The following is a 15,577-nucleotide window of genomic DNA, read 5'->3' as shown; positions in this document are numbered from 1 at the left end:
ATTGTGAGTAGAGAAATTAATGAAAAACTGATGTAATAATTAATCCATGGGAGAGATGATGGTAGCTAGGATTAAGGTAATGGCTATAGGACCTAAGAGAACTAGACGGAGTTGAGAGACATTTAGAAAGTGGATTAGACATGACTTTTAGTAGATAAAGGGAGATAAAGAGTTTGATTTTTGTTAGATGTATCTATTATTAGGTATCCATTTCCATGTCCTTATCTGTAGTACTGATGATCTGTGAATAGAAATAGTTTGAACAGTGCAAAGGAAGAAGCTCTAAGATACTTAAGGTAGTTCGCTTAAATTACAGTTCATTCACATAGCTGATTTAGAGTAATATATTTTATTCCAGATCTAAAACTATCCAAGAAATCATATTTTACCATCAAGATTTTACCTTTGTTGTATTATGGAGCTTAAACATTTTAATTTTTCTATATTTAATACCTCAAATCAATGCTAATATTTATTTTAGAAATAATGACTGTTTTAATAGACGTAAATATACAATGCAGGTAAGTCTACTATCAAGATAACACTCATTGATGTGCATATATTCAAATGATATAGTATTGATTTGGCCCTAAAGAATGAAAAGTAACAACTTGCCGCACTGTGCTTCCCTCTCCAACACTATGAAATGCTGTTAATATTATCTCAATTTTCAAGGCAAAAATTTATATGCATTCTATATTCTTTCTTTTGAATTTGCATAAAAGGAATCTTGCAAGACCCATTGTGTCCCTGCTTTATATATTTAATATATCTGGGACTTTTATCCTAACAACACAGATCTACTTCATTCATTTTAGCACTTGTACCACTCTATCATGGTATATGGATGTATCTTAATTTTTTTAACCAGGTCTTAATGATTATCTTTAGGTTATTTCCAGTTTTTTGTTTATTATAAACAAAGCTACAGTGAACATGCTTGTACTGATAATCATGTTATCTGTACAATTATTTCCATAGATTTGTGGGAATAAACAATCATGCAAATGAGAACAGAGTTTTTACTCAGAGCTTGCTATAATAAAGGAATTTTGTGTTTGGCAGTGAGTCAGAGTCAGGCAGGGGAGTGATAAAGTTTTATGGTAGAGAAAGTGGATGGCTTTCATGTATGCCTGATGGAAGTTCCCAGCAGGAGGAAGTGCAAGGTGGGCTCACGAGAAGCTGGGCATCTTACGTGGTTGGTTTGGGGAACATATTTGACTTTCACTAGTTGGTCCTGAGTCTCTCAGGTTGCACTTCCTCTTGGTGGAATACCAGGGTCAAAACGTGTGTGTGTGTGTGTGTGTGTGTGTGTGTGTGTGTGTGTGAGTTCTAATAAATATTAAATATGCCTATTTCTCTTCTGTCCCTTCCAGCTTAAGGTTTTGTCCAACTTTAAAATGTTTGCCAATCTGATAGGTAAAAATTAATGCACATATAAAAATTTATACATGTTCTTCTATTATTTTAGATATCTAGAATTATTTATTAGAATAATTATAAGCTTATGAACAGGCTGTTATATAGTTATCTTCATGGCAGAAGTGGTTCATAATTCAGTACAACAAAAAATAGTTTTATGTTTATGAGATTTTTGACTAACTGATATGCTATAACCATTGTTGAAAAATCACAGTAAACTGAAAGTTTATAAAATTGAAGTTTACTGAGTTTTAAGTAATAACTTGAGTTTTAGGCTTATTTGTAAAGTTTTCAGAGTCTTAGCCTTTCTTAAATATTTTACATGTGATTAACTTGATTTGTAAAGAAAAACTGGCTTTTTCATATGTGGTTTTAAAATAGTACTGTGAATTTCAGTGATTATCTTTTTTAAATTGGTAACCAGCTATATTTCTTTAAGAGGTTTCAAGTTTGTATTCTTTAGAAATCTAATTGTATGTTCATCTTCTATACATGAAGTTCGTTATTTCATCTTGAATATTTTTTATCTTTCATAATATTCTCTTTATCTTTCATAATATTTTCCTTTTCAGTTTTGTTGGCTTCATAAAAACCAAGCATCCAAATTATCTTTTTTTGAGTATATTTTGTATTCTCTTAGCTACTCAAAATGACACGTTTAAAATTTTTGTTTAGGTTTGCATGAATTTGATGCCTTGAAGGATCCTGAGGTGAATGAATTCCGAATAAAAATGCGCAGATTCAGTGAGGAAAAGATTCAGTCACTTGTGGGATTGTCTTGGATGGATTGGCTAAAGCAAACCTATCCACCAGAGCATGAACCATCCATTCCTGAAAATTTAGAAGATAAACTTTACGGAGGAAAGCTCATTGTGGCTGTTCATTTTGAAAATTGTCAGGTAGTATTATATTATTTTAAGAAATACTTTATAATAAATTTGTGAATTTTAGCAAAATGCAGCACCAATGTTAGAGGAGGCTGTTGCTCACCTAGTAAAGACTGACATAGATCATTTTTAGATTTAAGATGGAAATATATTTAGGATTATATGTGACAACCTAAAGTGACACATCCTTTGCACATATATGGTTTTTTGATGCATTTTTGTCTAGATCGGGGTCTGCAAACTGCAGTGGTTTTGAATGGTTTTTATATTTTTTGTGGGATGTAAAAAGCTCAAAGAATTTTGAAGGATGTTAAAAAGAAAAGAAAGAAGAATATGCGACAGATACTCATATGTTGTTAGCAAAGCCTAGTTCTTTAGAGAAAAAGTTTGCCAACCCCTGGTATAGATAATGTTGTTTAATGTAGATATAATTTTATTTTCTCATGTGATTTTTCTCTTGTTTATAAAATGAAAGGTTTGATCAAAGAGCTCTTTTTTTCCATTTTCTTACATTTGCATTCTGTGAATACGTGAACTAAGTGCCGGTTCGGAATTGGGCATTATAATAGAGTGTATATACAGTTAATCTGTATCTGAATGTTCATAGCAATTTTACAAACTAGATTATGCTACTGCCTTTGTATGAAGTGTGCTCATTTTATCATCTAGTCTCTGGCCTTGGAATTAGGGTAGGAGTACAAGGATATTTTGTTTTGTTCTTCAGTTACTGTGATAACAATAACAAAACCTTTATCAGTAGCCCTTCTCTGTTAAGCACTTTACTATGCCAGGAATTATGAAAGATATTTTTGAAATATATTCTCTACTTCTCACAACAACCCAATAAAGTGTTGTTATTTTAACCCCATTTTATAGTGAAGAAACTGAAAGGGAGAGAAGTTTGAGTTCTTTTGTGCCCTGCTTCATAGGTGGTCAGTGGTAGAGCCAGGATTTTTTCCAGGTGTTTCTCATTTTATCAAGTCGGCCTCCTTGCCAAAAACATGTTATTAAGTATTTGTTAGGTCATATGTAAAAAAAGGATCCTACATTCAGGCATTTTGCAAAGGAAGTTTGTCTAGAGAAAAAAAAAAAAGAAAACAATTTGTCACTCTATACTGAGATATGTTGAGACTCAAGTTCAATTTAAGCCAAGAATTGGATATCATAAAGTGTAAAGATCAAATTTAAAATACCGCTTAAGGAATTCTGCATTGTTGAAAGAGTTGAAATAGGGAATTTTACTGTTAAAAGGTGATTAGAATTCAACTTGAAAATACCTGCTCCGAGCAATTTGTCCATCTAGGTCAGTTTGAATTTCATCACATATGGGTCAAACCTCTACTGGATATACAAATTTTAATGTGATCATCATTGTAACAAAGTATATGTGAAAAGAAGTGTTTTGAAGTTAGAAGAGAAATATAGATGTAAAATCTTATTGGATTCAAGCAGTCATAGAACTTAACGGTGAAAGGAGTTTAGACATCATCTAGGCAGACTCTTTATATAACATAATAATTCTTTTCACCATCCTTTATATCCTGCGTCTCTAACCAAATACATCCAGTTGCTATGGGAGCCCTCTGCCTACTGAAGTAGCATGTTTTCACTGTGAGCAAGCACACATTTAAATTTTGAATTAAAAAAATTAAATTCAAACTAGCTTTCTGTGACTTCTGCTCATCTGGTTATACTTTCTTATTTAATATGTATCCATTCAATCTCCCTTTATTCTACATGCCAGATATTCAGATAATTGGAATATAGCTATCATATGTCTCCTTAGTCTCCTTTTCTTTTGGCTAAATACTTCCCAGGGATTAAACCAAAAATTCTTAGAGTTTTTGATCATACAGAATAGTAAATATTTAAGTCATGAAATAATTTTAGGAAGTCACATAGAGTTTATAGATTTTTTTAAAAAATAAATTTATTTATTTTATTTATTTATTGTTGGCTGTGTTGGGTCTTTGTTGCTGGGTGCAGGCTTTCTCTAGTTGCGGTGAGCGGGGCCTACTCTCCATTGTGGTGCACGGGTTTCTCATTGCGGTGGCTTCTCTTGTTGTGGAGCATGGGCTCTAGGCACGTGGGCTTCAGTAGTTGTGGCACGTGGGCTCAGTAGTTGTGGCTCATGGGCTTAGTTGCTCTGCGGCATGTGGGATCTTCCCGGATCAGGGCTTGAACCTGTGTCCCCTGCATTGGCAGGTGGATTCTTAACCACTGTGCCACCAAGGAAGCCCGAGTTTATAGATTTTTATTTAGGCTATTATTGCTTTAAAAAAAAACCAACCCCCATACCGTAATTTATTGCCAGCACTATTTCATAAGTGAATAAACATTTTACCATCAAAAAATAGGAATGACAGAATCTCAAAATAAAGGATGTTTGGCAACTGACTCCATCATACATGCATCTCCCCGCCCACCCCCCCCTCAAATTCTTTAAATTCTCATTTGGCCATTTCACCATCACTGCTGATAACCAGCATTGGGAAGCAGCATGTGGGAACACTAAACTAAAAATGAGATGAACTGTAACAAGGTATTCATTTAGGTTAATAAATGATTTTCCAGGATTGGTAGGGGGAAAGAAAATTTACTGGAAATTAAATGTAAAGGATGTACATGTGTAAACATTATGTATAGTTGTGTACACTGTAGTACTTAATAATAAGTACAAATGTAAAGAGTGGTTTTTTTTTTCCAGTGTAAATACAAAATTGCTTCTTTTTTCTACCCCCGTTTTTAGGATGTGTTTAGCTTTCAAGTATCTCCTAATATGAATCCTATCAAAATAAATGAATTGGCAATCCAAAAACGTTTGACTATTCATGGGAAAGAAGATGAAGTTAGCCCCTATGACTATGTGTTGCAAGTCAGTGGGAGAGTAGAATATGTGTTTGGTGATCACCCACTAATTCAGTTCCAGGTATGTGTTTTAACTATCAATTTAACATTTATTTACATTTAGTCATGAATTCTTTGTGTAGATGTTTTATGCAGGGAATTGATGTGCCTCAGGTTATATTTGGAGTATAGTGGAGTTTAAATAAGATATGTGCATTGCGACACCCCTTCCCCCAGCATAAGGTATGCTATTTAAAGAAGCTTTGCCTTCAAGAAACTTGAGGATATTTTTGTTGAAATTACATTTGGAGACCAAAAAATGGTCGTTACATAAAGAATACTGGGTTAAGTGCCAAGTTAGAGGTAAATAGTAATAGAATTTTAGGAAAATATGTGATTACTCTTTCTTTAAAAATTTATTTTATTTATTTATTTATTTTTGGCTGCATTGGGTCTTCCTTGCTGCGCTCAGGCTTTCTCTAGTTGCAGCAAGTGGGGGCTACTCTTCGTTGCGGTGTGTGGGCTTCTCATTGCCATGGCTTCTCTTGTTGTGGAGCAAAGGCTCTAGGAGTATGGGATTCAGTAGTTGTGGCACGCAGGCTCAGTAGTTGTGGCTCGTGGGCTCTAGGCTCACGGACTTCAGTAGTTGTGGCGCATGGGCTTAGTTGCTCTGCGGCATGTGGGATCTTCCCTGACCAGGGCTTGAACCTGTGTCCCCTGCATTGGCAGCCGGATTCTTAACCACTGTGCCACCGTGGAAACCTGTGATTACTCTTATTTGTTATTTTTGTTGTTTGTTTTAAGCAAGAGGGATACAGGCATGCCAGTTATTAAGTGATGTCTGTTTGAGAAGGAGCTCTGATTTATTACCAGGTAACGGGATTTTGTATCCTCCCCTTCTTTTTTTTTTTTTTCTTCAGATTTTTAGTGTAGCCCTTAATCCTTGGTTTAGTAGGTAGAAAGTCTAGCAGCAGTTATAACCTCTGTGCACAGCTTTGGCATCTGTGACATTCTGACAGTAAGTGCTTGAACTCTAGCCCATGAGAGGAAGAATGAAGATGAAAAGTGCTTGGTGGTAACATCTAAGTACTGACTTCTTCCCTTCATGTTCTGCCATCTTTTTTTTTTTTTTTTTTTTTTTTTTTTTTGCGGTACGCGGGCCTCTCACTGTTGTGGCCACTCCCGTTGCGGAGCACAGGCTCCAGACGCGCAGGCTCAGCGGCCATGGCTCATGGGCCCAGCTGCTCCGCGGCATGTGGGATCCTCCCGGACCGGGGCACGAACCCGCGTCCCCTGCATCGGCAGGCGGACTCTCAACCACTGTGCCACCAGGGAAGCCCTCTACCATCTTTTAAGTAGGCTCCTGCTTCTTTAATTGAACACTTTTTTTTTAAACCTTAATAGGAGGAAAGTACATTGTTTTGCTCAAACTGGAATTTTTTATTACAAAGAAAACTAAAGACGTGTGTTTTTTGTACAAGGTCATGTGAGAAAGAAAATATACAATGAAGGTGAAGGAACCTGAAGGAAATGAAATGATACATCTTTCATAGTGAAAAGTTTTTGAATGAATTTATTTATCATAGTATCATGTTAACTCCCACTTATAGGCCATTCTGGAATTCTTTTTTTTTTCCAGAAGTGTATTTTCAGTGGTTCTGAATTGAATACAATATACTGAGTCACACTTTATATCTGTATAGGAAATTTATTATAGTGAGGAGTACATTGGATTTCTATTCATTATGTTAGGAATCTTTGGTAATGTGAATAACCACCCCTCTTTTTATATGCCTCTGGAGAATCATCCTGGTTTCATGGAAATGAAACAGAGCATCAAGCTCAAATGGCCAGTAAGTTTTTGAATGAAAGGCAGTAATGGGTGCCTGGAGGCCTGTGCTGAAAAGGTACCAGGTCTGCCTCAGGGATCCATGGAAATGTGGCCACCTCAGGAGTTATAAAAAATGGCTACATGTGTACTACATATTCACCTTTCCTGACTTACTGGTCAGAGGTGGCAGTGTGGCATCGCAGTCTATGACGATCAAGTCCTGCCCCTGGAAAGGTGTGCCAGTTGGTGATACTGTCAGGTCTTAAGTGCAGAGAAGAGAAAATAAAACATCTGTACTGTGGCACATATTTCTCCAAAGTTTAGCAAACAGAAAAGAAGTCAGACAAATGGATTTAAATCCAGGTGTTAAAGATACTAGCTGTGTAATTTAGCTTTCTGATTTTCAGTTCTTTAGTCTATTAAAAGGGGAAAATCTGTCTTTGAGAGTTATGAAGATTAGCTCTAACATATAAGAAGTATCTAGTTCAGTTCTCAGGTATGTAGATGTTCAATTAATTTTAGCAATTTTATGTTGTGATTTTTATTTCTCATATTCTTGACATTGAGTTGTTATTTAAGATACTCTTTCACAGTGAATTTGTTCTAGTGTTGTTCAGCTTAATTTTATTCTTCTGTTGATTTAAGTTTTGCTTGAAAATCCTTACCTTATTCTTTCTTGCCACTGTAGTATATCCGGAACTGTGTAATGAATAGGACCTTGCCCCATTTTATACTTGTGGAATGTTGCAAGATCAAGAAGCTGTATGAACAGGAAATGATTGCCATAGAGGCTGCCATAAATCGAAATTCATCTAACCTTCCTCTTCCTTTACCACCAAAGAAAACTCGAATTATTTCTGTAAGTTTCACGTGTGAACCTTTGGTAACCCCAGAAGGCACGCGATTTTTTTGGTTAGGTTGTGTGCTTAAGCCTCACACGTATATTCTTTGCTCAGTTTTCCTTCTGTGGAAAATGCATATTTTCTACAGAATATTAATATGAATTAATATTAATATTCCACAGAATATTAATGCATATTTGCCAAAGATACATCACCATTTATTAGTAATTATCTTTTTAGCTACCCTTCTTTTTCCTTACTCAGGCTACATATGATTGTAAACAGGCCATTTATGTTTTCGTTTATCTTTTGGTGCTAAAGAAAGATGCCCTCAAATTTGAGATATTTTGAGATTAGAGCTAAATGGGACTTCAAAGAGCAAGTTGAGCATTCTAGTAGAAAAGTTAGATGTGCAGAGACAGTTGATTTTCTGGTATATCTCATTTCTTTCAGTTTATCTATAATAGTGTTTTGGTCTAATTTGTCTGTTTTCTTCTTTCTTATTGAATACTTTTAGACTTTAAATGTAACAAAGCCATCATTTTTTTCTAGAATGTAATATATTTGTATAAAGCAAATCTTAAGTTTGTATTCATTAGAACACAACAGTTTTAAAATAGTTCTTCAGTCTTAAGAAATTGAATGTTTAACCATTACTTGATGATTAAGTTATTATCTTTATATTAATTTATTGGTCAATTCTTAATTTATGCAAAACTTTTAATACTATTTTTTGATGGTGTTTAGTGAATTTCTTAGCAATACTGGAATGCTGCCTGTTTTGCCTTGAGAACTAAGTGCTAGTGGTTGTGATGGTTAATTTAATATATGTGATTTTCAGTTGTTAGTTCAGAGGTGTATTTTCATTCTTTTACCAATGGAAATGAGAACTGATAAGGCGATTTCATTGCTAGCATAGAATATTCATTTCTTTGATTAAAATACTCTGTTTATTTCATTTTTTTACAGCATGTTTGGGAAAATAACAACCCTTTCCAAATTGTCTTGGTTAAGGGAAATAAACTTAACACAGAAGAAACTGTAAAAGTGAGTACTTGTTAAGATTTGAATTTATCTTCAGCTCCATTATTTGAATAAGTCACTGATATGCTCAGTGAAAGTCACATTGGAGACGAATTTTACCCATATTGGTTAACTACAGGAGATAGAGTATGGTATATAGGACAATTAAGAATTTTTGTTTTAAAATATTCTTTGAATAGTTTGAGATGTACTGGATAGATTGACATTTTCCCAGTGTATATTATGGAAAAGAAATGGGTTTAGATCAGGAATTCAGCAAGTGAAATTTAAGCCAAACCTATAGGTCACAAGTTTCTGTTCAGGCTTACTCTCCTTTCTCAGCTTTGCTTACAGCTGCACAATAGCCTCTCTTACCCCCTCCCCCCTTTTTTTTCCATTTAAACTTGCTGAAAACACAGAAAATGTAATATTTTTTCCTGAAATAAAATACATGACTGTTGTAGACCACAACTTGTTAACACATGAGGATTTATTGCACCACCCCTACAGTTAAGACTTAACAAGGCATTTTGTCTGAAAGTGTAAAGCATACATTTTCCTCTATTTAGCTTGGCAGGAAATTAAATGAATAGTTTTGTGATCCAAGAAAGAGATTCAGTTAGTTTAAGATGTTTGCTGGCATGAGGATATATTCAGGAGCACCTTGCCAAAGATTACCAGTGGCTTGCTTTTATAAATGGACATTAAAGATTCTTTGGGTAGCTGTCATTAAAATAAGGGATTTTTTTCACTTTTATTCTTAGCTAGATTTTAATTCTTAATGAGTATGCTTATGGCCAATTAGCCTTTGTTTTCTATTTTAGTGGTAATTTAATTTTTCCCTTTAATTTAAATTTTCTTTATTAATTTTTTCCAGTGGCAAAAGTATAGCATGATTGTTGCAACAGGCAAAAAAAGTCCAAACATTATTTAAGAAAAAAGTTGCTGATCTCTCCTCCCCATCTCTTTACCATCATATGGGATTCAAGGTCAACAGGCTTTGAGTGACCTCCATGTTTATACAAATATATATACACATATGGTTTATACAGATATATATAAACATATGGTTGTGTTTATTTTGTTGATTGGTCGGTTTCTTAAAGAAAAGGGATGATGTTATATATATTTATTCTATAATTTGATTTCTTTACTTTATATCTTGGATGGTCCTCTGGATTATTAAATATTTAGTAGAGTTCCTCAGGAATTATATTTCTTTTTTTTTTTATGGTTTTTGGTTTTTTTTGACTTTTTATTTTATTTTTTTCATGCACACACACTGTATTCTATTTTTACAAGAGATAAACTGACACCAAGCATTGTAAATGGATGACCACAAAAGCAACAATGATTGCAATTACCAAACACGAAACACACTTATACAATGTCATAATATTGACATTCAGTCCAGTAATCCTCCACTGTAACAGCTCCTTCACTTTGCAGTGAAAATTGATTTGTATATTTTTTGCCTCTGAGTCCTTGTGGGATTTTTTTTTTTATTCAAACAGAAAGTCACAAAAATTATAATCATCCTCATCAGTTCACTCAGTCCCATGTAATTAATTTTTTTTCATCTTGATCTTTTGTTAGCACTTTTATTAATTCATCAGTTTTCCATTAGAGTTCTGAAAATGCTTATTGATTCAGTTCAGCAGTATAGTCAGTTACCAGAAACCTGTACTTGTCAGTCTTTTCCATGAATTCCTTGAAGATGAAACCCCTTTATAGGAACATTTTTGTGAAAGCATCAGACTACACCCAGAACTGTCTGTAAATGACAAAAGACTAAAAAATGACCATGGTTAAAGGTTTGATGAAAGTTCATAATAATGCAATTGACAAGGAAATTTAGTTATTTCTGAGATATATATTTTAAAGTAATAACTAGAATTATGACTTATAACATTATACCAGAATGTATATGATTTTTAGAAATTTCATGTAATGCCTGAAACATTTATATTAACATATTTCCATACAAATAACCCAAAGAAAGTTTAATATTAGTTGTTTTTTGTTTGTTTGTTTATACTGCAGGTTCTTATTAGTCATCAATTTTATACACACCAGTGTATACATGTCAATCCCAATCGTCCAGTTCAGCACACCGCCATCCCCACCCCACCACGGTTTCCCCCCTTGGTGTCCATACGTTTGTTCTCTACATCTGTGTCTCAACTTCTGCTCTGCAAACCAGTTCATCTGTACCATTTTTCTAGGTTCCACATACATGCGTTAATATACAATATTTGTTTTTCTCTTTCTGACTTACTTCACTCTGTATGACAGTCTCTAGATCCATCCACGTCTCAACAAATGACTCAATTTCGTTCCTTTTTATGACTGAGTAATATTCCATCATATATATGTACCACAACTTCTTTATCCATTTGTCTATCAATGGACATTTAGGTTGCTTCCATGACCTGGTTATTGTAAGTAGTGCTGCAGTGAACATTGGGGTGCATGTGTCTTTTTGAATTACGGTTTTCTCTGGGTATATGCCCAGTAGTGGGATTGCTGGATCATATCCTTTAGTTTTTTAAGGCACCTCCATACTGTTCTCCACAGTGGCTGTATCCATTTACATTCCCACCAATAGTGCAAGAGGGTTCCCTTTTCTCCACACCCTCTCCAGCATTTGTTGTTTGTATATTTTCTGATGATGCCCATTCTAACTGGTGTGAGGTGATACCTCATTGTAGTTTTGATTTGCTTTCTCTAATTATTAGTGATGTTGAGCAGCTTTTCATGTGCTTCTTGGCCATCTGTATGTCTTCTTTGGAGAAATGTCTATTTAGGTCTTCTGCCCATTTTTGGATTGGGTTGTTTGTTTCTTTAATATTGAGTTGCATGAGCTGTTAATATATTTTGGAGATTAATCCTTTGTCCGTTGATTCGTTTGCAAATATTTTCTCCCATTCTGAGGGTTGTCTTTTCATCTGTTTATGGTTTCCTTTGCTGTGCAAAAGCTTTAAAGTTTCATTGGGACCCATTTGTTTATTTTTGTTTTTATTTCCATTACTCAAGGAGGTGGATCAAAAAAGATCTTGCTGTGGTTTATGTCAAAGAGTGTTCTTCCTATGTTTTCCTCTAAGAGTTTTATAGTGTCCAGTCTTACATTTAGGTCTTGAATCCATTTTGAGTTTATTTTTGTGTATGGTGTTAAGGAGTGTTCTAATTTCATTCTTTTACATGTAGCTGTCCAGTTTTCCCAGCACCACTTACTGAAGAGACTGTCTTTTCTCCATTGTATATCTTTGCCTCCTTTGTCATAGATTAGTTGACCATAGGTGCGTGGGTTTATCTCTGGGCTTTCTATCTTGTTCCATTGATCTACGTTTCTCTTTTTGTGCCGGAACCATATTGTCTTGATTACTGTAGCTTTGTAGTATAGTCCGAAGTCAGGGAGTCTGATTCCTCCAGCTCCGTTTTTTTCTCTCAAGACTGCTTTGGCTATTCGGGGTCTTTTGTGTCTCCATACAAATTTTAAGTTGATTTGTTCTAGTTACATAAAATATGCCACTGGTAATTTGATAGGGATTGCATTGAATCTGTAGATTGCTTTGGGTAGTATAGTCATTTTCACAATATTGATTCTTCCAATCCAAGAACATGGTATATCTCTCCATCTGTTGGTATCATCTTTAATATCTTTCATCAGTGTCTTATAGTTTTCTACATACTGGTCTTTTGTTTCCCTAGGTGGGTTTATTCCTAGGTATTTTTTTGTTGTTGTTGCAGTGGTAAATGGGAGTGTTTCCATAATTTCTCTTTCAGATTTTTCTTCATTAGTGTATAGGAATGCAAGAAATTTCTGTGCATTAATTTTGTATCCTGCAGCTTTACCAAATTCATTGATTAGCTCTAGTAGTTTTCTGGTGGCATCTTTAGGATTCTCTATGTATAGTATCATGTCATTTGCAAACACTGACAGTTTTACTTCTTCTTTTCCAATTTGTATTCCTTTTAATTCTTTTTCTTCTGTGATTGCCGTGGCTAGGACTTCCAAAACTATGTTGAATAATAGTGGTGAGAGTGGACATCCTTGTCTCATTCCTGATCTTAGAGGAAATGCTTTCAGTTTTTCACCATTGAGAAGGATGTTTGCTGTGGGTTTTATATATGGCCTGTGTTATGTTGAGGTAGTTTCCCTCTATGCCCACTCTCTGGAGAGTTTTTATCATAAATAGGTGTTGAATTTTGTCAAAAGCTTTTTCTGCATCTTTTTCTGAGATGATCATATGGTTTTTATTGTTCAATTTGTTAATATGGTGTATCACATTGATTGATTTGCGTATATTGAAGAATCCTTGCATCCCTGGGTTAAATCCCACTTGATCATGGTGTATGATCCTTTTAATGTGCTGTTGGATTCTGTTTACTGGTATTTTGTTGAGGATTTTTGCGTCTATATTCATCAGTGATATTGGTCTGTAATTTTCTTTTTTTGTAGTATCTCGATGTGGTTTTGGTATCAGGGTGATGGTGGCCTCATAGAATGAGTTTGGGAGTGTTCCTTCCTCTGCAATTTTTTGGGAGAGTTTTAGAAGGATGGGTGTTAGCTCTCTTCTAAATGTTTGATTGAATTCACCTGTGAAGCCATCTGGGTCTGGGCTTTTGTTTATTGGAAGATTTTTAATCACAGTTTCAATTTCATTACTTGTGATTGGTCTGTTCATATTTTCTGTTTCTTCCTGGTTCAGTCTTGGAAGGTTATACCTTTCTAAGAATTTGTCCATTTCTTCCAGGTTGTCTGTTTTATTGGCACAGAGTTGCTTGTAGTAGTCTCTTAGAATGCTTTGTATTTCTGCGTTGTCTGTTGTAACTTCTCCTTTTTCATTTCTAATTTTATTGATTTGAGTCCTCTTCCTCTTTTTCTTGATGAGTCTGGCTAATGGTTTATCAATTTTGTTTATCTTCTCAAAGATCCACCTTTTAGTTTTATTGATCTTTGCTCTTGTTTTCTTTGTTTCTATTTCATTTATTTCTGCTCTGATCTTTATGATTTCTTTCCTTCTGCTAATTTTGGGTTTTGTTTGTTCTTCTTTCTGTAGTTCCTTTAGGTGTAAGGTTAGATTGTTTACTTGAGATTTTTCTTGTTTCTTGAGGTAGGGTTGTATAGCTATAAACTTCCCTCTTAGAACTGCTTTTGCTGCATTCCATATGTTTTGGATTGTCATGTTTTCATTGTCATTTGTCTCTAGGTATTTTCTGATGTCCTCTTTGATTTCTTCAGTGATCTCTTGGTTATTTAGTAATGTATTGTTTAGCCTCCATGTGTTTGTTTTCTTTACGTTTTTTTCCCCTGTAATTCATTTCTAATCTCATAGCATTGTGGTCAGAAAAGATGCTTGATATGATTTCAGTTTTCTTAAATTTACTGAGGCTTGATTTGTGATCCAAGATGTAATCTATCCTGGAGTGTGTTCCTTGTGCACTTGAGAAGAAAGTATAATCTGCTCGTTTTGGATGGAATGTCCTATAAATATCAATTAAATATCTCTGGTCTATTGTGTCATTTAAAGCTTCTGTTTCCTTATTTATTTTCATTTTGTATGATCTGTCCATTGGTGTAAGTGAGCTGTTAAGTCCCCCACTATTATTGTGTTACTGTCGATTTCCTCTTTTATACCTGTTAGCAGTTGCCTTATGTATTGAGGTGCTCCTATGTTGGGTGCATATATATTTATAATTGTTATATCTTCTTCTTGGATTGATCCCTTGATCATTATGTAGTGTCATTCCTTGTCTCTTATAACATTCTTTATTTTAAAGTCTATTTTATCTGATATGAGTATTGCTACTCCAGCTTACTTTTGATTTCCATTTGCATGGAATATCTTTTTCCATCCCCTCACTTTCAGTCTGTATGTGTCCCTAGGTCTGAAGTGGGTCTCTTGTAGACAGCATATATATGGGTCTTGTTTTTGTATCCATTTAGCAAGCCTGTGACTTTTGGTTGGAGCATTTAATCCATTCACATTTAAGGTAATTATCGATATGTATTTTCCTATGACCATTTTCTTGATCGTTTTGGGCTTGTTTTTGTAGATACTTTTCTTCTTTTGTGTTTCCCACTTAGAGAAGTTCCTTTAGCATTTGTTGTAGGGCTGGTTTGGTGGTGCTGAATTCTCAGCTTTTGCTTGTTTGTAAAGCTTTTGATTTCTCCATCGAATCTGCATGAGATCCTTGCGGGGGGAGAGTAATCTTGGTTGTAGTTTCTTCCTTTTCATCACTTTAAGTATATCACACCACTCTCTTCTGGCTTGTAGAGTTTCTGCTGAGAAATCAGCTGTTAACCTTATGGGAGTTACCTTGTATGTTATTTGTCGTTTTTCCCTTGCTGCTTTCAATAATTTTTCTTTGTCTTTAATTTTTGCCAATTTGATTATTGTGTGTCTCGGTGTGTTTCTCCTTGGGTTTATCCTGTATGGAACTCGCTGTGCTTCCTGGACTTGGGTGGCTGTTTCTTTCCCATGTTAGGGAAGTTTTCAGCTATAATCTCTTCAGATATATTCTCTGGTCCTTTCTCTCTCTCTCTTCTCCTTCTGGGACCCCTATAATGCGAATGTTGTTGCATTTAATGTTGTCCCAGAGGTCTCCTAGGCTGTCTTCATTTCTTTTCATTCTTTTTTCCTTATTCTGTTCTGCATCAGTGAATTCCACCATTCTGTTTTCCAGGTCACTTATCCGTCTTCTGCCTCACTTATTCTGCT

The 15,577-nt window shown here is 34.8% G+C and overlaps 1 protein-coding gene across 5 annotated transcripts in view; it reads left to right on the top strand.

Moving 5' to 3' along the window:
- The window catches only part of PIK3CB (phosphatidylinositol-4,5-bisphosphate 3-kinase catalytic subunit beta), a 195,625-nt gene that overhangs the window by 99,993 nt on the left and 80,055 nt on the right, over positions 1-15,577 (top strand). For 4 of the 5 annotated variants that reach the window (XM_032630188.1, XM_032630189.1, XM_032630192.1 and 1 more), the window contains 4 exons: positions 2,098-2,321; positions 5,059-5,238; positions 7,676-7,846; positions 8,799-8,876. In XM_032630188.1, the coding sequence (XP_032486079.1) occupies positions 2,098-2,321; positions 5,059-5,238; positions 7,676-7,846; positions 8,799-8,876 (653 nt within the window). Of the gene's footprint in view, positions 1-2,097; positions 2,322-5,058; positions 5,239-7,477; positions 7,484-7,675; positions 7,847-8,798; positions 8,877-15,577 lie in introns of those variants that run through there. The other variant, XM_032630193.1, reaches the window with a different exon arrangement.

Source organism: Phocoena sinus, chromosome 4, assembly GCF_008692025.1.
Source record: "Phocoena sinus isolate mPhoSin1 chromosome 4, mPhoSin1.pri, whole genome shotgun sequence".
Lineage (NCBI taxonomy): Eukaryota > Metazoa > Chordata > Mammalia > Artiodactyla > Phocoenidae > Phocoena > Phocoena sinus.
This window is presented reverse-complemented; position numbering and strand designations above follow the sequence as displayed.